The sequence below is a fragment of the Benincasa hispida genome, chromosome 1 (assembly GCF_027475165.1).
Source record: "Benincasa hispida cultivar pf3 chromosome 1, pf3_genome.v1.1, whole genome shotgun sequence".
NCBI lineage: Eukaryota > Viridiplantae > Streptophyta > Magnoliopsida > Cucurbitales > Cucurbitaceae > Benincasa > Benincasa hispida.
Window position 1 is genome coordinate 73,870,246 of NC_143478.1, and position 27,919 is coordinate 73,898,164.

General features: G+C 31.1%; 1 protein-coding gene across 1 annotated transcript; it reads left to right on the forward strand.

Annotated features, from left to right (window-relative positions):
* Nucleotides 1-2,309: 2,309 nt before the first annotated feature.
* LOC120070149 (uncharacterized) lies at nt 2,310-4,009 on the forward strand. The gene is made up of 2 exons (XM_039022003.2): nt 2,310-2,772; nt 3,487-4,009. The coding sequence occupies exons 1-2, from the start codon at nt 2,650-2,652 to the stop codon at nt 3,793-3,795; spliced, it is 432 nt and encodes a 143-aa protein (XP_038877931.1). The 5' UTR covers nt 2,310-2,649; the 3' UTR covers nt 3,796-4,009.
* Nucleotides 4,010-27,919: the final 23,910 nt, after the last annotated feature.

Consider the following 27,919-nt stretch of genomic DNA (forward strand, 5'->3'; position numbering starts at 1 on the left):
ACTGTGGGGGAGCATAAGAACCTCGAGAGGAGGTATGCTTGTCCCAACGTCTAAATGCCTTACCAAACTACTTTGCCAGGAAAGATATGGATTCTAAAAGATTCTCATCAGAATATTTCGGCTTACATGTTGAGTTGTCATCATCTGTAGAGGATTTGAGTACAATTTCCTTGACCTTAATTTATGTTTTGTCACCTAAGGTCATTTCAAATGTTCGTAGAGACTTGAACAACTCATTAATTTTCATTGTACTGATATCTTGTGCTTCTTTGATAGTTGTAACATTCATATCAAACATTTTGGGGAGAGAGCGAAGAACTTTATGCACAAGTTTCTCAGACATTTTTTCACCAAGAGCAAAGAATTCATTCGCAATATCAAGAAGAGGAACATTAAACTCAGACACACTCTCATCATCATGCATTTTTAGAGATTCAAATTTCGTTGTCAAAATCTGCAACCTTGACATCTTTACTTTCTACTTTCCCTTATGGGCCACGACAAGAATCTCCCATGCTTCTTTGGCAGTAACGCATGTGCTCATTAACCTGAAAATATTTTGATCAACACCGTTGAAAATAGAATTAAGTTCTCGTGAGTTTCCTAGCGAAGCTAGGTCTTCTTCTTCAGTCCAATCCTTCTCAGACTTTAGATAACAGCACCACCTTTGTCTATTACAGTTGGGTGTGTCCGCTCATTAAGAATTGCCTTCCATGATTTGTTGTCTATGGATTTAAAAAAAGCAAGCATACGAGCCTTCCAATAAGAGTAGTTTATCCCATCAAGGGCTGGCATCGAGATGTAGATCCACCTTCTTTGATCGACTCCATCGAGAACTCAATAAAGGATGTCAATCCACTCTGATACCAATTGAAATAAGGAATGATGAATCACAATGATGTCGTAAACCAAGAAAGATGTTACAGACAAAAACAACGACAACTAGGAGAGATAAAAGAAAGATAGAAAACACAGAAATTTGTTAACCCAGTTCGGTGTAATCATTCCTACATCTGGGAGGCTCTACGCTTAGATGAAAAGAAATTCACTAGTATGTAATTTAGTTCTATAGTATGCACTTCAACTAAAATTATATAAAGTTAGCTTACATATAACTGAATTACTATTGAGCAAGTTATGCTCCCCCTGACGTAAATAAACTTTTCAATAAGTCTACAGAATTAGGCTCCCCCTAAAACGGTTGTGGTAGCAATGACCTCACATTCTCTTCACCTTCAGATGAATAACCACTCACTTGATGTCTTTAACAACTCTATAAATGACTATTTTTTTAGAACCTGCTTTTGAGAATGCCTGTTTAATTTGACAAGGTAATTCACGTACAATTCCACAGTTTCTTCACCAAAATTTTTCAAACAAGAAAGCTCTAATCAAAGGTTATAGACAACTGATTTCAAACACTCCAAAAAACCAAATAAATATATCTCATTCATAAGGTCAACATGCCATAACCAGCAGCAACAAAAAAGGAAAAATCTTCCAGCAGATCACCATTGATAAAGAAAGGACCTTAAAGTTAGAGACAAAAAATTCAACATAATAAAAGAAAACATTATCTGCCAACCACAATAATAACAAACTCCCCCTTTGGCATAATTTTCTTTTATGGCAAACAACAAAAAAATTTGAGTAGAAATGAGAAGAAACCAAACACTTCATTACGAGAACACACATTATAGTGTAGGCAATAACAAAAACAACATAGTCCAACCAAGGCATAGAAAAAAATATCAACAAAACCACAACCACAAAACCAGATCAAAACATCAAAACAAACCATCACAAAACCACATAATTATCTCTTCTTTTGCTAAGAAAAGATCAATCAGTCGAAGGAGGATCTACACCAGATCGAGGAGCGACAAATTGAGGAGATGATTCTACCTACGTATCGATTGATTTTATTCTCTCTCAAGAACTCTCTCTCTTTACCTCACAAAACAAACGTTGTTTGTAGTTATTAATATATTCATATGTCAGTTGAGTTAGATCTATTTTTATGAATATTTCTAAATTAAAAGTGAATATGTCCATTGATTTTATCTCCGTATTATAATAATGATCATCAATAAGTGAAAATATTATACGGAAAATTTCATTCCTATTCCTAAATGGGACCTAGGGTAAAGTCGGCTCTGTTACAATGTACATTATTTACGGAATAATTACTATGGTCCAATACTATTATTGTCACTTATATTATTCTCCCCCAAAAAAAAGAAAACAAATTTTCTTTTTGCAGATTAATCCCCAAATACATATATATATCTTTTTAAATTTAAAACAACATTTAAAATTAAACAAACAGAAGGTCCCTGCAAATCCCAAAATTACAAAACACGAGGGACGCAGCAGCAATATCTAGAAAAAGAAAACATAGAAAAACCGACATCTGACCGTTCCGTAGCCATATCAACCGGCATTTCCCCGTACCCGGTCATTAATTTCCCTCCCGTGATCGCAGTGAAAAGGCATTAGAAAAAGAGAACCAACGTTTTCCTTTTGCTTAATGCTTCTCTGCAATTTCATGTCCGGCCTGTAAACGGCGGCCGTTTTTCCTTCTGCTTCTGCAGCGTACGGTGTTCCGGTTAAAGAAAAGTGACCGCGAACGGCTATCAGCAGCTGCCGATGGCGGAGGTTGTAGAAAGTGAGGAGGTGACTCTCAAGAAATTGAAGACGATGATGGCGGACTTTGCGAAAGAGAGGGACTGGGATCAGTTTCATAGCCCTAGAAATCTCCTTCTCGCTATGGTAATCTATTAATGTTCTTTCGAAAACTGTAGTCTGTACTTCCTTACGCGTTTGTAAAAATGAATTAGAATACGAATATCACATTCTTCTTTCGTCCATGGAAGCTACTTGGAAACGATATGGTGATAGTATTAGAGGATTGAACAGTCTGCTGACGATCGACATTTTTTTCTTACTCTTTTTCATATCGGGATTGTGGTACTATATGTCTATTAGGGATTTCTCATTCGCGATGATTGATTCAATACTTCCTCGTTCCTTTAGGGTTTCACTGACGTTTAATCGCAGAAGAACTGCTTCAACTGAAGTTATATTGCGACTATGAAGATGTGTAGGAGAACAATTTATGTTTGGCTTGAAATTTTATGCGTAATGGACTGCTCTGAGTAGGTTATACTCATTTGACCGTCCAGATTTTATCTTCAGTTTTACATTAGCAATGATTCTCCCATTCATGAAGTACAAATTTTAGGAACAGTAAAAGCTGTTTTCTGATTACTGTTTGAACTGTTTGAACTATTTGAAAGTGGATTAAGACGTAGGTAGAGAATCATGATAGGCATTCTATTTAGTGGATTGAGCATAAATGATTAGTTTATTTGAAGTTTTGTCTGTTTGTCTTGTGGTAGAATATCCCAACTTTGACTGCCAAAGAGGAGAAATCTCTTACTCTTAACTTGTACCCTTCTTCATGGCTATACTATTTTCTGTTAGGTGGGTGAAGTGGGAGAGTTATCTGAGATATTCCAGTGGAAAGGGGAAGTTCCAAGAGGCCTTCCAGATTGGAAAGATGAAGAGAAGCAACATCTTGGGGAAGAACTCTCAGATGTTTTGCTGTATCTTGTTAGGCTAGCTGATATTTGTGGGATTGATCTTGGTAAAGCAGTATTAAGGAAGCTAGAGCTGAATGGCAAAAAATATCCAGTCAAGCTTTGCAAAGGGTCATCAAGAAAACACACACAAATCAGCTGTGAAGACGATTGCAATGAAAACGGTGGAAAAGAAGAAGACCCCACCAAATAGTGGCAGAGGAAGTGGCAGGGGCATACACAAGAGAAAGAAAGCACTGATGGTGTCTCTTCCGAACATTGGTATGATTTTATTATATGTCTTTATGACTTGACTTGGATAGCTTCTAAATGTTGTTGTCATTTGTCATGGCTCTTCTTTTGTGAGTATATTTAATGATACTTTGTGACACATTTTGTCTTTTTCTAAGTACTTTTCAGCCACAGTACTCTTTAGCTGTCCCCAAATACGCCTCCACTGATTCTTCGCTCGGTTGATTTGGGTGGTTTTTTTGCTGAGTTCATCCCATTTTTAAAATGTTTCTTTCTTTTCTTTTCTTTTCTTTTCTTTATTTCTTTTTCGGTTGTCCCCAATTTTTGTTTGGTTGGTTTAGAATTATGCTTTCATTTTGGCTTTTGGCGTCTTTTTGTTTTATTTTACTTTCTAATATTTGTTAGGGTTTAGGATTGCTATGCATAAACCTTAAATTAATCCTAAGTTTACTGCATGACTCTACAATATCTAGACAGGCCGTCATTGGGTTTGAATACATTTTCTTTTTTTTAACAAAGTCCTTGGTTTTTTCACCAGTCCCAATGACCACTGGGTGCCATGATGATCTGACTTTTGGGTATTTTGAATTTTATTTTATAAAAACAAAAAATATATATATATTTTTTGTCTTGAAAAAACGATTTCAAATTTCTTCCGGAGATGATTTTACATTAATCAAATTATATAACCATTACATTACATATTGATTACAGGAACCTCTCTCTCTATGTATATTGTAGAAGATTATTTGTCTTAGGGAGCTATTTAACCCATCGATGTAAATTGATATTGATTTTTATATTTTGATGTTAAACGGATTAAATTCTGAGTTTGCACACTAATTTTGTAATTGCAGCAGTCTAGGCACAATAATAATAATTATAAGATTGTTTTAATAATGGGGATATGATTATTTTTTAACGACTAGCTGCACCTAAGTCACACTTTCCCTTTCTTACACACTAAAAAAATAATTTTTGATAATTTTTGACAATTTTTAATTGGGTGTAATAGGAGATAAACAATAAATAGTGTATAGTCCAGGCTATAACAAGATTTTTCCTTTTTTTAAAAAAAAAAATTGATCACTTTTGAAATTTGTCTTAGAAAAACGATTTCAAATTTCTTCTGGCTAGGATTTTACATTAATCAAAGTATATAGCCGTTACATTACACATTGATTATATATATCTATCGTACAAGATTATTTGGGTTTGTGAGGTAGCTTATGACAAGCATCATTATTGTTTTGTCTCAATTAGTAGCGGATCCTAAATTTTTTGTCAAGGGAGCTATTTAACACATCGATGTATGTTCGATATTAATTTTTATATTTTGATGTTAAACGGATTAAATTATAAGTTTGCACATTAAATTTGTAAGTTGTATTAATAATACCAATGACCACAATAATAATAATAAGATTGTTTTTAATAATACGTTTATGATTATTCTTTCAATATTCTTTAAAAATTTTGTATTGTATTTAATAAAACACTAAATATTCAATTTTGTATTGGATCTTACAAAAAGTCGATTAAATTAGTTAAATTGGATATAAAGTTGAAAGGTCGCACACTTTTTAACATTTAGAATTGGTTGGAAGCAACTCTCAAAATTTATAAACCGATCTTTTAATGTAACGAATTAAGTTTGTTCAGATTACAAATAAATGTCTTTTGTAGAGCATGTTTGAAATCACTCGTCACGCTCACAATCACTTATAATTTAAAATTAACTTGTTCAATGGTCTATTAATTAGTATCATCTTATTATGCAATTTGAGGTGGTTTTCATAGCTCGAAAGAACTTTTGCATCATGGATTTAAGTAAGTACTAGAATCAACAAATTAAGCACACATGTTCAAACTCACTTTCAAACTTTTAAACGTGATTTTCATACCATTAAAATTCATTCTAAATGATTAAAATCATGTTTTAGAATGATTATGAATCTAACCAAATAATTTTAATCATTTCAAAATTATCTTTCAAACATGACTTAATCATAATTCAATATTAACAAAAGTGTTAAAACTATCAACTAGAACATGAAGTAAAGGTGGTTTGACTTAGAGTAATTTTATGATGGGTGACTCTTTAGAAACTTATAAAGCAAGTTTGAAAACTTTCTTATTTTTTAAAATTAATGAAAAGAAAATAATGCATTGAAAAATTAATTGATTAGCTGGTATAAATCAATATATAGTTTGTGCAGGGCTATCAATTTCATAATGCATGAGCTTTTACTCCAGCATTATTTTATATTTTGATTTAAATTTTGAAGAAAGGATTGAATCTCTAACTTAGAAGACTGTGTCAATTTCGAAGGGAGGATTGAATCTCTAACTTTTATATTTTGATTTAAATTTCGAAGGGAGGAAGACTGTGTCCTTGTATTCGAAATATCTTGATATCTCAAATAGCTTGAAATATTGAGAATTTCAACTGTTTTCCAAAAGCACTTTCAAAATCATTGAGGTGAATAAAAAATTAAGGGCAATATTAATTTATATTCTTAAATTTTGGAAGTTTTATCAATTTAAATTTTGAACAAAGAATTGTATTGGTTTAAACCCTTAACTTTGAGAGTTGTATCAATTTAAACTCTGTACTTTTTGAATTGTATCCATTTAAACCCCAAATTAATAATGGTATCATTTTGAATCTGAACTTTTATAAACTTTCATAAGTGTATCCATATAAAACATATTGGAGGGATTAAGTTGATACAATTATGAAAGTTTAGTGTCTAAATTGATATACTTATAATAGTTCACAATTTAAATTGATATAATTACTAGTTTGGGGTTTAAATTGATACCACTTCCAAAGTTTAGGGTTTAAATTAATATAATTATTAGTTTATGGATTAATTTGATACAACATTCAAAATTTAGGTGTATAAATTGATATTTGTCTAAAAATTGAAAAAGAGAGAGAGAGAGAAAAGAATATGATTTTACATGGCACAAACATTAGATGTACTTGAACATATGCTTCAATTCATTAATAAAAATGGCTGGATCTTTTTTTAAAAAAAAATTAATAACAACAACCACCATAATAATAATAATAATAAAAGTACCTGGATCAAATAAGTTTGAGATTCGAATCAAACTTTACTCACTGAATATCGCTCAACTACTCACTCTTGGAGTACAAATGTCTTAAATTGAATTTCCACATTTACATGTTTTTAAAACATAAGCTCAATTACAATAAATACAAAAAAAAAAAAAAAAAAAAAAAAAATTGTTTTTTTTTTTATTTAAAAAAAAGAATACTCAGAAATCCATTTAAAAGTTGTAACATTACTACTGGCAATTCATAAATGTTCAAAACCACCCTTATATAGTAAGTCCATAAAAAATTTTGGATAGAAATTGAGATGATAGCATGTAGTCCCAAAATTTGTTATGACTCACCGATATACTATTTTCAATTCTAGTTTTCTTCCGATAGTAGTTTTGATCCATTTATATTAAAACTTCAATGTAACCTCAAAACATTTAAAAGAATAAGAATACTTTAGAAATTAATAGCAAAATTTGGGGATATATATACATACACTATTTAGAAGGGTTTAATAGGTGGAGAAACTTTTGATTTTACCTTTTGTCTCTTTTAGATAATGGTCATATGATTATGTTAGGTAATTTGACATTTGAATGATTAAATAAACATTTTTTTTCTTATTATTGGGGATCACATGTAAAAAGAAAAAAAAAATCTTTTCTTTCATGTTAATTTAAAGTTTGTCAGTAAGATGATAATCAAATCATCCAATAGAAAAAAATAAAAAAATAAAAAAAATTATCACAAAATTTAAGAAAATTAATATAAAATTAAAAGAATAATAAAATCATCAAAATTAAAATAAAAAATATTAAGAGAGAATTATCAATAAATTTAAGAAAAAGTAGTACAAAATTAAAAGGACAATAAAATCATACCAATCTAAATATCAACTACATTTTTTAACTAGGTGAGTACGAATTTTAGAAAAATAATAATAATGATTTTGTTCCTATTGAATTTCGAAATTTGAAAAATAATCCATGTCAATTAAAATATAACAGTTTTTTTTTTAATAAGATGATAATTATCACAAAATCTTAAAAAAATATTACAAAATATTTTAGTTTATATATTATTTTTTACATGTTTAATATACATATTCTTTTATAATACATTGTATACATAATTAAAATAACTATTATTATTTCTCACCCAACTTCCAAAATTTTTATCAATGTTTTGTCATGACTTATTTAAAGAAATAAAATTCTTTTATTCATAAATTAAACTTGTATTATTAAAATATAATAAATAAGTTATTTTATAAACGGTACGCAACACGTGCGATACACGTAATATTAAATTAATACTATCTAGAAGCAATTATGAAGGAGAAACTTTTGATTTATCCTTTTGCCCCTTTAGAGGATGGTCATAAGATTATCTTAGGTAATTTAGCATTTAAATCATTAAATAAACTATTTATTCCCTACTTTAGCATAAAAGAAAAAAAAAAAAATTAAAACTCCCCTATATTTTAGCATCACACGTGAAGGGATTTTTTTTTTTTATTAAAAAAAATCACATTTTATATCTAATTAATATCTATATCACCTAAATAAAGGGATTATTTTTTAAAAAAATCACATTTGATCTCTAACTAATATGTACTTCATTTTAAATAAAAAAATAAAAAAAATAAAAAAATCACATTTGATCTCTAACTAATATTTTAGGTACAATGATTTTTTTAAAGAAAATACCACATTTTATCTCTAATTAATATCTATTTCACATTAAATAAAGATTTTTTTTTTTCAAATCACATTTTATCTGTAATATTGACTTCATCTCACATTTTATTTCTATTATCTATCTCATGTTAAATGAAGGGATTTTTTTAAATAAAAAATCTATCTATCTAACTAAATTATTTTCCTAAAATCAAATTAGGATTTCAAATCTACATTTTCTCTATAAATGGTTGAGTTAGACCTTTAATTTCTATTAGGTATCTCCTCTTCATTTTTTCCTTTTTGTTTTGGTTTTAATTTTGTTAACCCACCCTCCCTATTTTTAAAAAGTTTTTTTGTAGTGTGTTTTTAAGCATCAATGGCACATTTTTGTGTTTCTTTCTCTTCTTTTTTTTCAATGTTTTTTTTTTTTCCTTTTTTCCCTTTTCAAGACTAGAAGTAGTTGGGTATAACACCTCCAATTCTTTTTATTTATTTAAGGTAATTATCTTTTTCAATTTTTTTTTCTTATCATTTAACATTTTTTTGACCTTTACGTGAGATTAAGATATAGATTGAATAATCTTCTTTTAAAAGTAAAATATAATCTTTTTTTAAAAAAAATTAAATAGTAGTTATAAATGTATTAAAATATGTTTTTTATTTCCAATAAAAGTGATTAGTTTTTTATTAGAATTTTTTTAAAGTTTCATATTATTAATTTGTTTGTTCTTTTATTATCAAAGATTTAAATTAAGAGATCAAAATTTAATTCGAAAACTTTAAAAAAAAAAATTGTTTTAAGAAAATATATTAATTCAAATTTATTTTGAGTAATATGAAAAGAATAAGGATCAAGATTCATATTTTAATTAACTTATACATTTATCTTTCACATTCAACGTTATGAAATACACACAAAACACGTAGTTCCGATAAATATAAATATATAGACGAAAAAAAAAAAAAGAAAAGAGTGTGCAGGGAAGACATTCCCATTGGCAGAGGGATACGAGGGGTAGAAGCTTCAGTTTCAGTACCCTCTGCCAAACCCCTTAAGATAAGTTTGATGCATTTACCCAAATACACACGCCATATCCCCAACCCATGCCTCTACCAAATCCTATCGTTTTTAGCCCTAACCCTAACCCACTTTACCTCTATTTAATATCTTCTCGGCTTTTGAAACCGAACGTAGCTCAACTATCGTAGTTTATATGTGAACGATTATAAATTTATGGTTCGAATCTTTTTATATTTTGTTATACTATGGAATGTGTTCTTCGACCTTAAATAATATCTAATAACATTCTAAACTTTTTTCTAAATGTCAAACAAGTCTATAAAGTCATGTTAGGTAACCCTTTGATTATTGTTTTTGGTATTTGAAAATTATGCTTCTTTTCTTACTTTTTATTTATCATGCTTTTTATAGTTCCTAACCAAACACTTGATTTATTAATCAAATGCCAAAAAAAAGAGTTAAAAACTTTTTTTTTTTTTTTTTAATTTTCAAAACTTGACTTGATCCTTTAAAAAACTCTTAAAAAGTAGATAACATAATAAAGAAGTTAATAGGTGAAAGTATTATTTATAAGCTTAATTTTCAACCTCTAAAAAAAAAAAAATAAATAAATGGTTACTAAACAAATTCTAAACTTTCAATTTTGTGTCTAATAACCAAGGATGAAAATATTCGTTGACATGTTGATATATCCGTAAATCAAAGGTGTACCGCCCTGGGTTTAAGAAGAGAACATGAATAAATCGATACCACATCCAAATGAGAGAGATCATGAGAATATAAAAGTATGGTTAAGAAATACTTAAAATGATTGAAAGTTATTACTTATACCAATAAGAGGTGCACCTACTTTCCAGTGGTTCAATCTCCAAAGTTAAACGTGCTTTCTAGTGATCCATTGATATTTCCAATATTTTTTTATAAATACTCGTAAAACATAAAATATGACATTTATTTTAGTCTAATATGAATAAGAATACTAATGACCATATCTATGACTTAGTTTGAGAGTAAAAACAACTCAATTATTAATCTAAATACATTTTGGGATTTTTACATAAAAAATCATCTTTGGCCATATATATTAAAAAATTTCTTTAATTTTGGATTTTTTCAATAAAGACTTTTAGTGTTATTTTTGGACAAAATTGCCCTTTTCCTATTTTTTTTCTATTTTCGTTTTTCATCCTATTTAATTGTGTAATTATGCTTTTTCATTATTGAGTCACATTTATTTCTCTATTTTTGAAGTTCCTTAATGATGGAGAGAGAAATACATAGGCAGAAAATGAATTTGATAGGATTCTTTTTTCATTTTTATTTGGAGAGAGAAAACGCATTTAATATAAATTTTTCGTTTTCAATTGGAGAGAGAAATGCATTATTTTATTTTTCATTTCACGGTTTCTAGCGTCTCTTCATTTTTCATATTTGGTTTTTAATATTATGTGATATGTACTCTTGTTTGTTTTGAGTATTATTTGTTTTATGTAATATATTTCATCGTTTATTTGGTTTATATACCAGTTATTTATGTATATACTTAGGTATCACTTGTGACAGTAATATATTCCACTAATGTTCTGATACGTATGTCAATATACCTTGAAACATTGTCAATTTACCTTAAAGTATATACAAAAATAAAAGTAGACAGTATACAAGATTAAGAGTATATAAATTACATATTGACTTAATGTTCAACATAAATCATAGTATATATCAAATAAACAAAGGCATATACCACAATATATAATTTACATGTATCAAATAAATAAATGCATATTGACACATATATTTAGGGTTTAAAAGAAGTTTTCCTCGGTCTTGGGTGCAACGAGTCTATATAGGCGACACGAACAAATTCCATCTTCATCTTTTCTTCGTCTTTAGTCATAACCACCACGAATCTCTCTTCTCGTGTCATCGACTAGATCTACTCGCCCAGTTGCCATCGACTTGTCCCACGCCATCCATGCCGTCAATTCGTCCTTGTTCATGTCGTCTCATGCCCCGCTGTCAATTTGTCCACGTTGATCGTGTCTCATTGTAGAATCTTCTTGTCCTACGTTTTCGTCTCCCGCCTATAATTCACACCGCCGAAATGAAAAAAGAGAGGGAGAGGGAAGAAGAAAAAAGAGGAATGAGGAAGAAGAATATATAAAATATATTATTAAGGAGAGAGAATATGCATGGGGAAGAGAGAATTATATATATATATTTATTTATTTATTTATATTTATACATTTTGTGTGTAGGGTCAAGACCTAAATTGTAAATAGCCACCGACATTAGTGTAAAAACAAAGTTCAACATGCATTTTTGTAAAGAAGGAAATGTTCAAGATATTAATGTAATATAACCCTTATTTTTAGGTCTTCTAGGTAGAAACTCCATAAATTTTATACATTCCGTAACTTACATAAATATCTCTTCATATTGATATATGCGTAAAATTAAAACTTTAATATCGAATATGAGGCTAATAATTTGATTGACATATTCAAAGGGCAAAGCTGGTTGTACATCTCTTACACTCGGATTCTTTCGTATATACAGAACATAGTATATATTATATTTGATAATTTAATACTCTTCAAGGGGTACAAAAATAAATAGTACATTTGTACGTGGGCAATATAAAATTAGATGAAAGACAAGAGGCAGAAGTGGAGAATAAAAAGGAATTATAAGAGGATAATGACTTTCGCGCGTGCAAAAGAATGAGTGATTACTTATTATTAATAGCCAACACTAACATGGGAATTTTAAGCCTTTAATCCTCTTCTTCAACCAATCATTACAATAAAAATTTATGTTAAAATATTATTTTAATGTCCGTACTTATAAATTTGTAATTTAAGTTTCGGTATGTTTAATAAATCTTAAATTTTGTCTCTCAATGTAATTTTTTTTTATTGAAGTTTGTTAAATAATAATAACAATAATTTTCATGTAAAGAAATACAATATATAAATATATTTTAAAATATTAATATATAACAAAAAAAGTTTAAAATCAACAATAAACTAGCAGTTTGGGCTAAATTTTAAATTTTATTGAAAGTACACGATTAAAATTAAAAAAATTTCAAAGTATAAGGATAAAAATGGTATTTTGACTAAGATTTTATTATGCACTTATTTATTCCTTTAATAGTCAATTTCATTGAAGTTTAAGATGCCACTAATGGTAATTAGTTCAAAAAAGCGATGGTGCAATCTCGGCACTCTTAAAATTATTGAACTAAAAAAATTATGTTGCTAATCACTAATTCGAAGTTTGAAAGACTCAAACTCTTACTCCGTAATTGTGGAACAACTAAAAAGCAAAATTACTATCTAAATATAGTTCGGGTAAAAGAATATATAACTAGTTTTAAAGAAAACCAAAAAATAATTCAAAATCTTAAACTAATAGGCCATTTAGGACAACTGTTGATGACATGCTCAAGAGTGATTCTCAAATGATTAAAATCATTTTTTTTTTTTATTTTGAAAATTACTCTAAAATACGCTTTTAATCATTCAACCACTATAAGAAAATTGAGCTATTTTGACAATCTTTTATCGGAGGCTATAAAAAATATTCGAAAAAGATGTACATTTATTAAAGGTATTGGAAAAACCTTTGAGAAATATGTACTTTTTATTGAAGGTTAATAAAAACCTTTGAAAAAGATATATATTTATTGGAGGTTTTGAAAAAACCTTTGAGAAATATGTAGTTTTTATCGAAGGGTAATAAAAACATTTGAGAAAGACATACATTTATCGGAGGTTTTGATAAGTCCTCTGAAAAATATGCATCTTTTATTGAAGATTAATAAAAACTTTTGAGAAAGATATACATTTATTGAAGGTATTGGAAAAATCTTTGAGAAATATGTACTTTTTATTGAAGGTTAATAAAAACACCTTTGAGAAATATAACAATGTTATCATTTATCAAAGGATTTTAGAAAACCTTTGAAAAATTTTATTCTTAATAAAATTATTAAAGATGAGATTTATTTTGATAAAAAATATATATTAACATTTATCAAAGGTCGTTAAAATACCTTTGGAAATACTTACTTTTATCAAAAGTTAGTAGAAGCCTTTGAGAAAAATATGCATTTGTAATGATTTAGAAAAAAAAAAAAAAAAAACCTCTAGGGCTAATTTTTGTGGGTTCGTGAACACGTTCTTCAGTTTGCCGTATTCTCCATCATCTATGGGTAATCTCTCGAGTTTGTGAACACACAAAAAAACCTTAGGCATGGTTCAATTCTCACTTTCAATTCTCAATTATTGTGATTTATTTCGTGGTTCTTTATTGTTTTTGGTTGATGTTGGGATATTTTAGGAACGGTTTTGTTTTGTTTTATTATTAAGGACGGATGGGGGTTGTACATGAAATCATGCGTTAGAAATGGCTTATGCGTTTGCACCCATGCTTCTGAGGTCATGCGTCGAAATGATGATGCGTTACTCTTAGCATGCAATAACCACGCGTTCCTATCACAAGTTTTCTTACGCTTGCGCCATGTACAACACAAATGCAAGTTTCTCGGGTAATCCAAGGTCGAACACGGGGACTTGTCACTCAATAATATTTGTGAAGTGATGCGGTTGAGACGAGGAATAAAAATAAACCGAAGAAAGTTTAAATGACTTATACACTACTCCTACTCCTAGCTAAACAGAGTGAGCAATAGGAGGTTTACAATGAGAATAGGTAGAAACACAACAACCAATGATGCATAGTAATGTTTACTATCTTAAATCGCCCAAGTAACCCCAGCTTGTTGCACTAACGCATCACACCTCTCGGTGGTCAGCCGCATGACTATATCTCTATAGTGCACGGTTGTGTTGAGCATAAGATTGTGCCTATCTCTAGGGACAATGCGAACATTGCTTGGTGCGTTCCATCTCTTATCTTCTCAGGCAGTTAGACGCGGCTATTTAACTTATAGACAAGCAATGCAACATCCCATAAGCAAGCGTTACCACATCCTTTCACCAAGCAAAGAGGATCAACTCACTATACTCACACAATGCACACCTCTCGGTGGGTTGCTACATGCGTCCTATCTCTAGGCTACACGATTAAGCATGTGATTACCTTTGATAGATAAATGCTGGAGATAAACTATGATAAAGATAGAGATGACGAAGAAGACGGCAATGAAGGAATGGAGATTTGCATTGATCACAAAATATCTTAATATCTCAAGCTAAAATGTAATACAATATAGAGATTAGAAGGAAGATGAAGGACTTTGCATCAAGGTTGCCGGAGGTGCCATGATTGAATGGTGGAGATGTCTCTCTCAAGCTCTATCTCTGGCGAATATTCCGATCGTCACTCGGTCTGGATTGTGGAAATGAAGAATTCTCATTGGAAATCTCTTTCAAGCTCTCATCTGTGATCACAAACCTCTGCCTTGAAGTAGAAGCTCGAATGTCTTAAAATGAAGGTCTTAAGGGCTATTTATAGAGTTTGGATGCCGACAGCTGTAATGATGAAGGTATGGCTCACTGTTGCTTTTGTCACAGTGTGGGCATTGTCACATCGCCTTATCTTGTTGATACTCCCAAGGTATGTGTCCGAGCTGAATTCAACTAAAGTTATCAATGCGTTCTACCCATCTTGCGATCTTCTATTATGACTGTCAATTCGTGGTCGTATTCTCTATTTGTTCACCGCTTTCTCCATGCGTTAGACGCATGTGATTGTCGTCTGCGTCGTCTTTACGGTAGACTGGCTTCAGCGCATGCGTTTGTCTATGATTGTTAGCTTCAAACGCATGCGTTTGATTCCTGCGATAACTTACAAATATAAATACTTTGGCACAGAATAACACATAATATTGGGTCAGTGAAGATTTAGGTGTTAATCGGCGCAAAACTCAATTTTTCACAAATTCTAAGTATTATCACTGCGTTTTCTACTTGTTAGCCCTCATAATTCTAAATAAAAGGCTTATAATAACTGGCACTTCTGCCAATTATCAGTTGATGAGAAAGACACATTGTTTTTGGTTCTTCATTGTTTTTGTTCGCCATTCAGATCCGTTCTTCATTGTTTTTTGTTCTTCATTATATATAGTATCGAGATATGATTCCTGTATATAAGCTTATTTGTGTTTACAGTTTTGCTTCATCTTGCTGTGATTGATCTGTTCCAGCTCTATTCGCCAGTTCTTTCGTCGAGCCATTCCATCAGTTTTAGGCTCAAGCTCCGATCTCCGCTCTTAGGTTCGCAAGTAGCTCCGCCGAGCCATTCCATCACTTTTAGGTTCGTAAGCAGCTCTTACATTATCAACCATTCTTAGTTTTATTTCAGTAGATGTATGCTTTTATAATTGTATGGATCAGAATGTTGAAGAAAGTAAGGTTGGACGCATGATTGGCCGAAGTATTAGCAAGAGGCATTGCCAAGAAATTATATGATCGCGAAGATGCGTGCGATGTTAAACGATGAGGAGTGACGTGCTAGACGATCAGGCTATATGATAGGCAAAGTACTGCACGATCAGTGAAAGCGCTAGACGATAAGTGTAGAAGCTGGATGATTGCGCTAGACGTTAGCTGTGCTGCGCTAAACGATGAGCAAACGTGTTCCACGATAGGCGGAATACTAAGCGATGGGCGTTGGGCGATAGATGCAGGCGCTGGGCGATGACGTTAAGTGATAGGTAGATGCATTAGATGATTGTGAAGATGCGCGCAATGTTAAATGATGAGGAATGACGCACTAGACGATCGGACTATACGATAGGCAAAGTACTGCACGATCAGTGAAAGCGTTAGACGATAAGCGTAGAAGCTGGACGATAGCACTAGACGATAGCTGTGCTGCGTTAAATGATGAGCAGACGCACTATACGATAGGCGGAATACTAAGCGATGGGCGTTGGGCGATAGACGCAGGCGCTGGGCGATGATGTTAAGCGATAGGAAGATTCATTAGACGATAAGGTGTTAGCGCTAAACGATGGAGGTAAACGATGGGCATGGTAGCTAAACGATAGGCTATGTGCGAGATCGTTTACTAAACGATTGAGCTACATGATGGGCCACTGGAGTTAAACGATAGATGCAGGAACTAAATGATGGGGCGGGGTGTGACATGTTAGGATTGTGAAACCAATGGCTATCATCTTTTTGTTTCTGGATGGAAGTAAAATCTGAATGAATTCTTTCTCTTGTGACCTTTTCTTTTCACAATCTTTTGTCTAAACTCTTATTCTGTTTTGTAGACGGCTTAATGATAACTGATTAAATGGACCAATCTCGAGAAAACTTACTGAAATTACAAGTCTTAAACTTGTGTAAGTCTTTGTATAATTTCACCATTGTTTATTAGTTTATTTAGGTGATATACATCCCTAGTTGAAGTTTTGTGCCATGTCATGTGATTGGTTTATGATGGATTGTGTCTCCTTTGTTTCAAGGATGTCTCAAACAATGACTTGTGTGGAACAATACCAACCAATGGACCATTGAGCACATACCTTTAAACAAATAGGTTTCTGAATTTTTTAAACTAAAAACACAATGAAAAATCATGATGAATACTTATATTATTTAAACTACTTTTAAATACATTATTTACTTTTCTTTTATTGTCATTCTCTCCCTTTATTCTTTGAATTATAAATTAGTTTAAAGTAATAATTTGATGTTGTTAGATGTACTAATTAGTTTAAAGTAATATCTAGCTAAATGTGGATGCTTTTTTGAGGTAAAAATACTTCTTGAATCTCCATCTTCCCCATTTTTATTCTTTTACTATTTCATATTTTGAAGTGCATAAAAGTGTATAATGCAAAGTAACACTCTTTTGTCAACATCAACCTAAAGTGTAAAAAAAAGAGAATAGAATGAATGATTCTCTATTTGTATTATGATGATCTTTAAACTACTTTTAAATACATTATTTACTTTTCTTTTATTGTCATTCTCTCCCTTTTATTCTTTGAATTGTAAATTAGCTTAAAGTACTAATTTGGTTCAGGTAATCTCACACTTTTTAGAAAGAAGTATATAACATGGATAGAAGTTGGATGCAAATTGGAAATCGAGTATTGCAAGAATATAAAAACGGAGTTAGAAGTTTTTTGGATTTTGCATTTATGCATGCAACAACTAGTCAAATATCTTGTCTATTTAAAAGATGCAATAATGTAGTACTTAAGACTCGAAATGATGTTGAATCAGATTTGTTAATGTTTGGAATAGTTCCAAGTTACACTAGATGGACAATGCATAGTGACGAAAGTTTTACTTATGAAGTAGGAGAAAATGATAATGACACTGATGATGAAGATGTTTTTGAAATATTAGAGTATCATTTTGGTGCTTTTAACAAGGACAACTGGATTGGTAAAGGAGAATCAAATAAGCATAGTTATGATGAAGAACCTAATGAGAATGCTTCTCAGTTTTATAGATTGTTGAATGATGTAGAAAAAGAACTTTATCCTGGGTGTAAAATATATTCTAAGTTATCTTTCATTATGAAGTTGTTTCATCTAAAGTCTTTTGAAAGTTGAAGTAATAAATCATTTACTTTAGGACTTAAGTTATTAAAAGATGCATTTCCAAAAGGTACTGATCTACCTAATAATTACTATGAAACTAAAATCTTTCAAGATTTAGGGCTTCATTACTCGAAGATACATGCATGCTCTAATAATTGTCAATTATATTGAAAGGAAAATGCGAAAGCTGATGAATGTTTAGTTTGTGGAGAATCTAGGTGGAAGCCAAATGAAATAAATAAAAAGAAGAAGATTCCACAAAATGTTTTGCGATATTTTCCTCTAACTCCAAGATTAAAAAGATTATACATGTCAAGAAAGACTGCATCAAGTATGACTTGGCATTTGAATGGACGAGTAGATGATGGAGTTTTTAGGCATCTTGTTGACACTATTTCTTGGAAAACACTTGATGAATCATATAGTTTATTTGCTTCAGAGCCTTGAAATGTTCGACTTGGATTGGCTAGTGATGGATTTAATCCATTTGGAAATATGAGTCTATCTTATAGTGTCTGGCCTGTTATTCTTATCCCATATAATTTGCCACTATGGATGTGTATGAAAGAGCCTTATTTCATGTTATCATTAATCATTTATGGACCTAAAGGCCCTGGTAATGATATTGACATCTTTTTACAAACGTTAATTGATGAAATGAGTTCTTATGGGATGTAGGGGTTGAAACTTATGATGCTTCACTAAAACAAAATTTTAACATGAGTGCTGCATTATTATGGACAGTTAATGACTTTCCAGCATATGGAAACTTATCTGGTTGGAATACAAGAGGTACTTTAGCTTATCCTTCATGTAATTTTGATACTCAATCACTTTATTTTAAAAATAGTGGAAAGATGTGCTACATGGGTCATTGTAGTTTCTTACCCATAAAACATGAATGGAGACTACAATGAGAGTTGTTTGATGGGTTTATTGAAGAAAACCTACCTCCTAAGAATTTTTCTAGAAGTAATATACTTGAACAAGTGAACCAATTTGGAGAACATGTATTTGGCAATAGTGTGAAAAAGAGAAAACGTTCTAAAGATTGGCTAAAGAAAAGTTCTTTGAGCTACCTTATTGGAACACTTTATTACTGCGATACAATTTAGATGTCCTGCATATTGAGAATTTTTTTTTTTTTGAAAATGTAATCAGTACATTATTGAATGTTAAAGGGAGGAATAAAGATAATTTGAAGTCTCGTCTTAATCTTGAAGAAATGGATATAAAAAAGGAATTGCATCCAATACAAGAAGAAAACAGATTATACTTACCAACTTCATGTTGTACATCAGATGAAAGAAATGCATTTTGTGAGTATTTGAAGAAATTAAAAGTTCCAGATGAATTCTCTTCTATTATTGGAAGGTGTGTCGATAGAGAGAAAATTATTTTGTCTTAAAAGTAATGACTATCATATTATTATGAAATATTTGCTTCCATATGTATTTTAAGGGTTGATGAGAAAGAAAATTTGAGATGTATTGATTAAATTGAGCAATTTTTTTAAGATCTTTTGCTCAAAAGTAGTTAAAGTGGACAATATAAATCTTCTTGAAGTTGAAATAGCAAAACTTCTCTGTAAAATGGAAATGATATTTCCTCCGTCGTTCTTTGATATAATGGTACATTTATTAATCCATTTACTAAATGAGGTTAGAGTTGGTGGACCAGTTCAGTATAGGTGGATGTACCCATTTGAAAGGTATTTAAGTTAAAAGCTTATGTATGCAATCGAGCTCATCCTAAAGGTTCCATTGTAGAAGGTTATATCAGCAATGAATGGGTAATGTTCTGCACTAGATATTTTCACACCATAGAAACTAAGTTCAACCAAAAGAGAAGAAATGAAGATAATGATCATACTCCTTGTGAAGGAATATCTATCTTTAAACCAGTTGGTCGTCCTATAGAACTAGTCAAACAAACAAGAAGGCTAACGATACAAGAGTAGAGACAAGCTCATCTCTATATTTTAAAGAACTGTGATGATGTCCTCCCATATATTAGGTATGTAAAAGTTTTCTTATTGATAATTTTTTAAATATTTTAAAATAGAATCTAAAGTAACTTTTTAATTTTTTAGTGAGCACCTACAAGGATTACAACATCTTAACTCTAGAAACGCACAAAAAAAGCATGATAAAGAGTTTGTAGAATGGTTTGAAGATCATGTAAGTGAGAAAAGACAATTGTTATGATATTTATTCATCTATACAATTTCTATTCATTTTAAAATTTGATACTATTTTCTATGTAGGTTATCAAATTATATATCGATGGAAGCAACAAAGTTGACAAATAGTTATTAGATTTATCTCGAGGTCCATCACAAGAAGTAATATGCTACAAAGGGTACATTGTTAATGGATTTAGATTTCGTATCAAGGATGGTGATGATTTAAGAAAAACACAAAATAGTGGGATAGTAGTGAGAGAACTGATGATCAAGAATACTTTATTGTATTGCATGATATTATTGAATTGCAATATATGGGTGGAAACAAGGTCATTTTGTTTAAATGCAAATGGTGGAATATCAACGGTCTTGGTAAAGGAATTAGAATTGATGATCATGGACTAACTAGTGTGAATATAATATACACATTGGCTACAAATGAGCCATTTGTATTAGCATGCCAATCTGAACAAGTTTTTTACCTTGAAGATAGAAGAAACCCGGTTTGGTATTTTGTGTTGAAAGTTGATCCAAGAGATTATTACAATATCCCTTTGATCATAGATAAAGAATGTCAAGAAGAAGATGACGAAGAAGACGTAAATAGAACAATTTAATTCTTAATTTTTTTGTTTATCATTTATGTTAGGTAATCTCTTTTTAACTTTATAATATATGATCTCTTATTTCTTAAACTAATACTCTATTTTTATTATGCTATTTATTTAACTTGTTTTTTTTCCAACAAATTCATTATTTTTGTAAAGGATGAAAAAAGTAAGAAGCAGATTCAACAACTATAATAGTATAGATAGTCACGAGAATACTACAATTGCATCTACATCTAACCAAATAGTTGAAGATCAACAATCTTCAACAAAATCTAAAGTTGGTTTTGAAGCTTCATCATCGTTTACGGGAGAAGTTAGATCAACTACTAGTCATGAAAAATTTCTTAATAGAGGTAATATGTTTTTTATAATATATATTATTTGTTTTTGATTTGTTAGTAACTTACTTTCTTTTCTTTCTTCTTACTTTAGAATCTTCTTTGAGAGTAAGAAAAGTATATGGTCCCACATATAATCTCAAACTAGTTAAACTACCTCATGGGATTAGATTTGAAGTATCATGGAGGAAGAAACGACCCGTTGGAGATAATGCTGATATCTTTAAAAGCTAATGCACTATCTTAGCTAGACAAGTCAACTTTACTCATTTACAAGTAAAAAGTTGGAGAGATATTGATACAACAACAAAAAGGAAACTATTTGAGCTTACATTGGTATGTGAAAAAGTAATACATTTTTTTCCTTTAATTTACTTCCTACATAATTAGATTACAACTACCATTTTCTTTTTTGTAGAAACGATTTAAAGTTGAAGGTCATGAAGCTTCAATATTGCTTCAAATTCACCGATCTTATAATAATCGAAAAGACAGTTTAAAGAAAAAATGGTTGTACAAATATTATATAGTTGTAGAAGCTTTAGTAAATATTCCACCAAGAATTATAAGAGAAGATGCAGAATATCTTTCAAAGTTGTGGAACTCAACTGAATATCAGTTTGTATTTTAATATCTTTTTCTTGTACATAAAAAAATTATACTTATTGTTATTTTTTTTATTGATGCTCATACTCTACTTTTGAAATACAAGAGATGTGTGAAAGAAACCAAAAGAACCGTTCTAAATTGAATGTATATCACATATGTGGTTCACAAAGTATACAACAAAGAGTTGAAAAAGAGGTAATTAGATGAAAAATTACATAAACTTCTTTTAATTTAGTCAAATTATCTAATATATAATATTTTCACTTAAATAGGTTCGAGTCACTAGCGAAGAACCGAGTCGAATTAGAATTTGGGAGCTAAGTCACTTGAGCAATAATGGATTGGCTGTGAATGAAACTACACAGGAGAAAATGGTAAGTACAAAATAATAGATAGATATGATGCTATTGGTTAAAGAATGATGAAAATAAAGGTCATTAATTTATCATTTATGTTGCTCTGTTCTAGAAATGATTGATTTAAAGAAGTCTCTAGCTTATCCCCTCAGAATTCTTAGACTATTGTTTGATGAACTATAGAACATATCTTGTTCAAGCAAAGTCTTATCTATAGAAAACTCATATCATTGTCCTACGATATTTAACATTGTGAAGCATGAATATTTCAAACTAGTAGTTTCTAAGTTTTCAACTTGTAGACTAAACAAAAATTATAGTTAGTTTAGACTATAGTGTCATTTTAGAGTTCAAGATTAGGAATTGGATCAAATTGATGTAGTCCAAGATCTTTCTATATTAGGAGGTTTAAAACTTCTCCAAGATCTTATTTGTTTTACTTCTTTCCCTTTTCTTTCACTACTTCTTAGGAAAATTGCTCGTTATTTTATTTGTTGATTTCAATTTTTCTTATGCTCTTCCACAAAATCTAACATTCCATAGATTTTCGATGGGTTTTCAATTTGGATCAATAAAAGGAAAGAAATGAAAATGAAATTCCTAGAATTTGGTGAATCTGAAATGGGTTTCAAAGACATGTGTTTATTTATTGTATAGATTTTAATCTATCAAATATTATGATTCTAACAAAGACATGTGTTTGTTTGTTGTAAACATTTGAATTTATATGTGTTAGTTTTGAATTATAATATGTGAATTTGTATTTGTAGTCGGAATTTAAATCATATGCTTCTCAAGTGATTGATGGTACACTTGACATGAACTAGGATGAGATTTTCATACGAGTATTTGGACCAGAGAAACACGGTCGTGTTCGTGGTTATGGAGTAGGTGTTACTCCTTCTAAGTTGTTTGGCTGATCATCTACTATATGTGATCTTGAGCGTCGTCTTAATGAGTCCGAACAATGACTTCAAGAATCTGAACGACAAAGAAAATAATCTGAACAACAAAGAGAGGTTGAGGTAGAAGCACTTAGGCGTTAAATAAGCGAATCAGAAAATCGTTTTGAGGATAGATTTCAAAAAATGATGGCATGTTAGACATATTTAAATAATAATATGTTTAATTAAAGTATGAGTTATGTATGTGGATTAATAACTTATCACATTGGGTTGTTTTATTAGATTGGGCCCTATTATGTGATCTAATTAATTAAGGCCCTAGGAGTATGGACTTAATGGGTAGAAGTCTATTCCTAGTTAATTAGGGTTTAATGGGAACCCTAATTGAACTAGTATACAAAGAGACCTTAGGGCTATGGTCCCCAAGATACCAAAACAATAAGCACTCAGTCTTTCTTAGATCCCATCTACAGAGAGATCCTACTATGGGCATTCAGAGTTTTGGTTGAGGAAGACCATAGTTACCCATCATCATCTTGAAGCTATCATCAATTTTGCTAATGGAATCCGGTATGTTATTCTTGAAAATTTGACTTGAATGATCCTAGGGTTTATCTATTCAATATAGATATTAAGAATTTTTGCTAACAAGTGGTATCAGAGCATGAATTTCTATGTTGAATTATTGGTTTCGTTTTGTTTTCCATTGGGCATGAGATTAAATCCCTGAATTCAGTAAAGTTATTTTTAAATATTAAAAAAAAAAAAACTGAAACACACTTCACGCCGGTAACCGGCAAAAGCAATCGGCAACGAGATTTTGTTCGTTTTCTTATCGTAAGTTTCAAATACAGGTCTTGCCGGCGTGAGGGAGTTGGGTCGCTGGTGTAAAGGAGTTGGTATTTGTCCATTTGAAGTTTTGTGGGCGATCTCTTTTTCGTTTCGTGGGATTCTATCAATAAAATAGAAAGTTGGTGTTGGTGATCTTCATCAGCAAGATAAATCTTAGCCACTTAAAGTTTATCTTAAATTGTAATCTCCTCTGCCAGAAAATCAATTTGGTAGAATTAAATGTGATTGATAATTTAAGTGTTTTTTTTAAAAAAAAATCTGAGTTTTTAAATGAATAAGTCTATGAATTTAGGTTTAAATTTGATCAACCATGTTATGGTATTGAATTTAAATTTGATTGATAATGTGGTAAATTTAAATTTAAATTTGATTGATATTTTGGTGAATTTAAATTTAAATTTGATTGATGATATTTAGCAATATTCACATGTTTTGTTGCTTTAATTGTATTATGTGTATGCAATTATTAAGTGAATATTGGTAAAGACTATTTGGTGTTCTTCCTCTTTTATTTTTGTACAATAATATTATTATATTATTGTGTCTTATATTTTAGATTGAGTTGGTTAAAATAATATGTTACCAAAGTAGCCTCTGTTATCTAGATTAATTTAGTTCTAAAATATAAGGTGTGCATATTCATGAATTTATGCGGATAATTATCGGCCCAAAGGAAGATAATTATTTGGCCAAATTGTGGATATGCATGTGGTAATGAGTATGTGACAATTATAAGGATTGCTCATGCGAAAAATAGTCAGTTTAAAGAAAGACTATTTTTTGACAGAGCTAATTGTTAGTACTTTGATTAGTACGTTGAGAGTACCATTTACAGTTGGTGTTTTTGCCCAAAGGCTGGACATCAATGTTGTGTTAGGTATCTTGTTCAAGGGGCCCACCACATATGTGAAATTTATTTTGTTATATTTTAATTGTGAGCATATGTTTTGTTGTTTATTGTTTCAATTGGTCTTACTCAAATATCTGGAAATCTAAGTTCAATCCCTAAGTTGAATGAATCGAACTTCAAGATTTGGAAAGAAAGCCTAGAGATACTTCTTGGGTGTATGGATTTGGACCTTGCATTAAGGACCGATAAACCTAATTCTACTGAGGAACAACCAAATACGGCTAATATAGAGAAGTGGGAACGGTCAAATCGCATGTGTCTGATGATCATTAGGCACTCCATTCCGGAGTCTTTTCAGGGCTCTATCACGGAAAGTGAAAATGGCAATAAGTTCCTTGCTCAAATTGAGAAATATTTTGCTAAAAATAAGAAGGGGGAAGCAAGTAGTCTTTTGACTTCTTTAACTTCTATAAGGTATAAGGGCAATGGAAACATAAGGGAGTACATTATGGAAATGTCCAATCTCGCAGGTAAATTAAAGGCACTTGATATCGAGATAAATGAAAATTTACTCGTGCATCTGGTACTTATCTCTCTTCCTGCACAATTCACTCAGTTTAAGATAAGCTATAATACTCAGAAGGATAAATGGAGTATTAATGAGTTTATCTCACAATGTATGCAAGAAGAAGATAGGATTAAGAGAGAAAGGACAGAAAGTGCTCGGCAATAGACTCTCGTGATAAGAAGAAAAGGAGAATGGTAGATGCTGCAGAAGTGACATCTCAGTAGAATAAAAACAAGAAACAAGATACTGAAAATCATTGTTTTTTCTGCAAAAAGAAAGGTCACTTCAAGAAAGATTGTCCCAAGTACGCCAAGTGGCGTGTAAAGAAGGGTAAACTTCTTACTTTGGTTTGTTCTGAAGTTAATTTAGCTTTTGTACCTACAGATACTTGGTGGGTAGATTCTGGTGCTACTACTCACATAAGTATATCCATGTATGGTTGCCTGTGGAACCGGCCGCCAAGTGATGCTGAAAGATTCATCTATGTGGGCGATGGCAAAGCAGTTCCAGTTGAAACTATTAAAAACTTTAGATTACTTTTAAAAACTAGTTGTTATTTGGATCTGAATGAGACTTTTGTTGTATCGTCATTTAGACGGAATTTAGTTTCTATTTCCAGTTTGGACAAATTTGGTTTTTCTTGTTTTTTTTGGAAATAATAAAGTTAGTCTTTTTCAAGATTCTAAGCTTATTGGTACCGGTTCTTTAATTGATAATCTATTATGCTTGATTTTCTTGCTTCATTTAACAAGATCCTGTTATCTAATTCATGTGGTACAAAGCGTAAATTAAATGAGAATTCCGCTATGTTATGGCATAAGCATTTAGGTCACATCTCTGAATAGAGAATTCAGAGACTTGTGTCAGATGGAATTCTTGATTCCCTTGATTTAAGTAACTTCAACGTTTGTGTGGAATATATTAAGGAAAAACAGACAAACATAAGAAAATTAGGTGCCAACAGATGCTCAGACGTCTTAGAACTAATACATACAGACATTTGTGGTCCATTCCCTACGGCCTCTTGGAATGGACAACAATATTTTATTACATACCTAGACGACTATTCAAGATATTGGTACCTATATTTAATTCATGAGAAGTCTCAATCCTTGGATGTTTTCAAGTCTTTCAAAGTTGAAGTCGAACTTCAACTTGGAAAGAAAATTAAGGCTGTCAAATCTGATCGTGGTGGTGAATATTATGGTAGATATAATGGATTAGGAGAACAACGTCCAGGGCCCTTTGCCAAATACCTAGAGGAATGTGGAATCTTCCCGCAATACACTATGTCGGGCAAACCCAGCATGAATGGTGTAGCGGAGAGGCGAAATAGAACAATTAAGAATATGGTAAGAAGTATGATTAGTCATTCTTCTCTACCAGAATCCTTCTAGGGTGAGGCACTAAAGACTGCAACATATATCCTTAATAGGGTACCTAGTAAAGCAGTAGTTAAAACCCCTTATGAGCTGTGGACAGGAAAGAAGTCTAGTATTAGGCATCTTCACATCTGGGGATGTCCAGCTAAGGCTAGGCCTTATAGGCTTAATGAAAGAAAATTGGACTCAAGAACTATTAGTTGCTATTTTGTTAGGTATTCTGAGCACTCTTGGGGTTTCAAGTTTTATGATCCCACTTCTAGATCATTGTTTGAGACAGGAAATACTAGATTCCTTGAGGATGTTGAGTTTGAGGGGAAAATAACATAAGGAAAGTTGTCTTTGAAGAGGAATTGGTTTCTTTTCCTCATGTGATTATAAATGATATTCAGGCTTCAATTCCTGACTTCATTATTGAACCAATTATAGAACAAGACAACATTGAAGTCCTCGTTGTTGTTCAAACTCAACAACCTCAAGAAGTGCCATTAAGAACATCTACTAGAGAGAGAAGAAGTGCAATTCCAGATGATTATATTGTGTTTCTTCAAGAACATCAGATGATGTAGGCATAATGGAAGATGATCCAATCAACTTCCAACAAGCTTTACAAAGTTCTAACTCTCAAAAGAGTGCTATGGAAGAGGAAATAAAATCCATGAAAGACAATGACGTTTGGGAACTTGTCGAACTGCCATTAGGAGTGAAACCCATAGATTGTAAATGAATATTTAAAACCAAAAGGGATTCACATGGCAATATCGAAAGATATAAGGCTCGTCTTATTGCAAAGGGTTTTACTCAAAAGGAAGGCATTGATTACAAATATACTTTCTCTCCGGTTTCTTCGAAAGACTCTTTTAGGGTAATCATGGCACTGATAGCTCACTTTGATTTAGAGTTACACCAGATGGATGTAAAAACTGCATTTCTCAATAGGAACATTGATGAGACGATTTATATGGTGCAATCAGAAAACTTTGTGTCTGGTAATTCAAAGTTTATGGTGTGTAAATTAAAGAAATCCATCTACGGTCTCAAGCAAGCCTCTCGTCAATGGTATCACAAATTCCATGAAGTGATAACCTCATTTGGTTTTAAGGTGAACATTGTGGAAG

Coding starts and splice junctions, on each gene's coding strand:
- LOC120070149 (XM_039022003.2), top strand. CDS start 2,650: ATGGCGGAGGTTGTAGAAAGTGAGGAGGTGACTCTCAAGAAATTGAAG. Junction 2,773..3,486: donor GAAATCTCCTTCTCGCTATG/GTAATCTATTAA, acceptor ATTTTCTGTTAG/GTGGGTGAAGTGGGAGAGTT.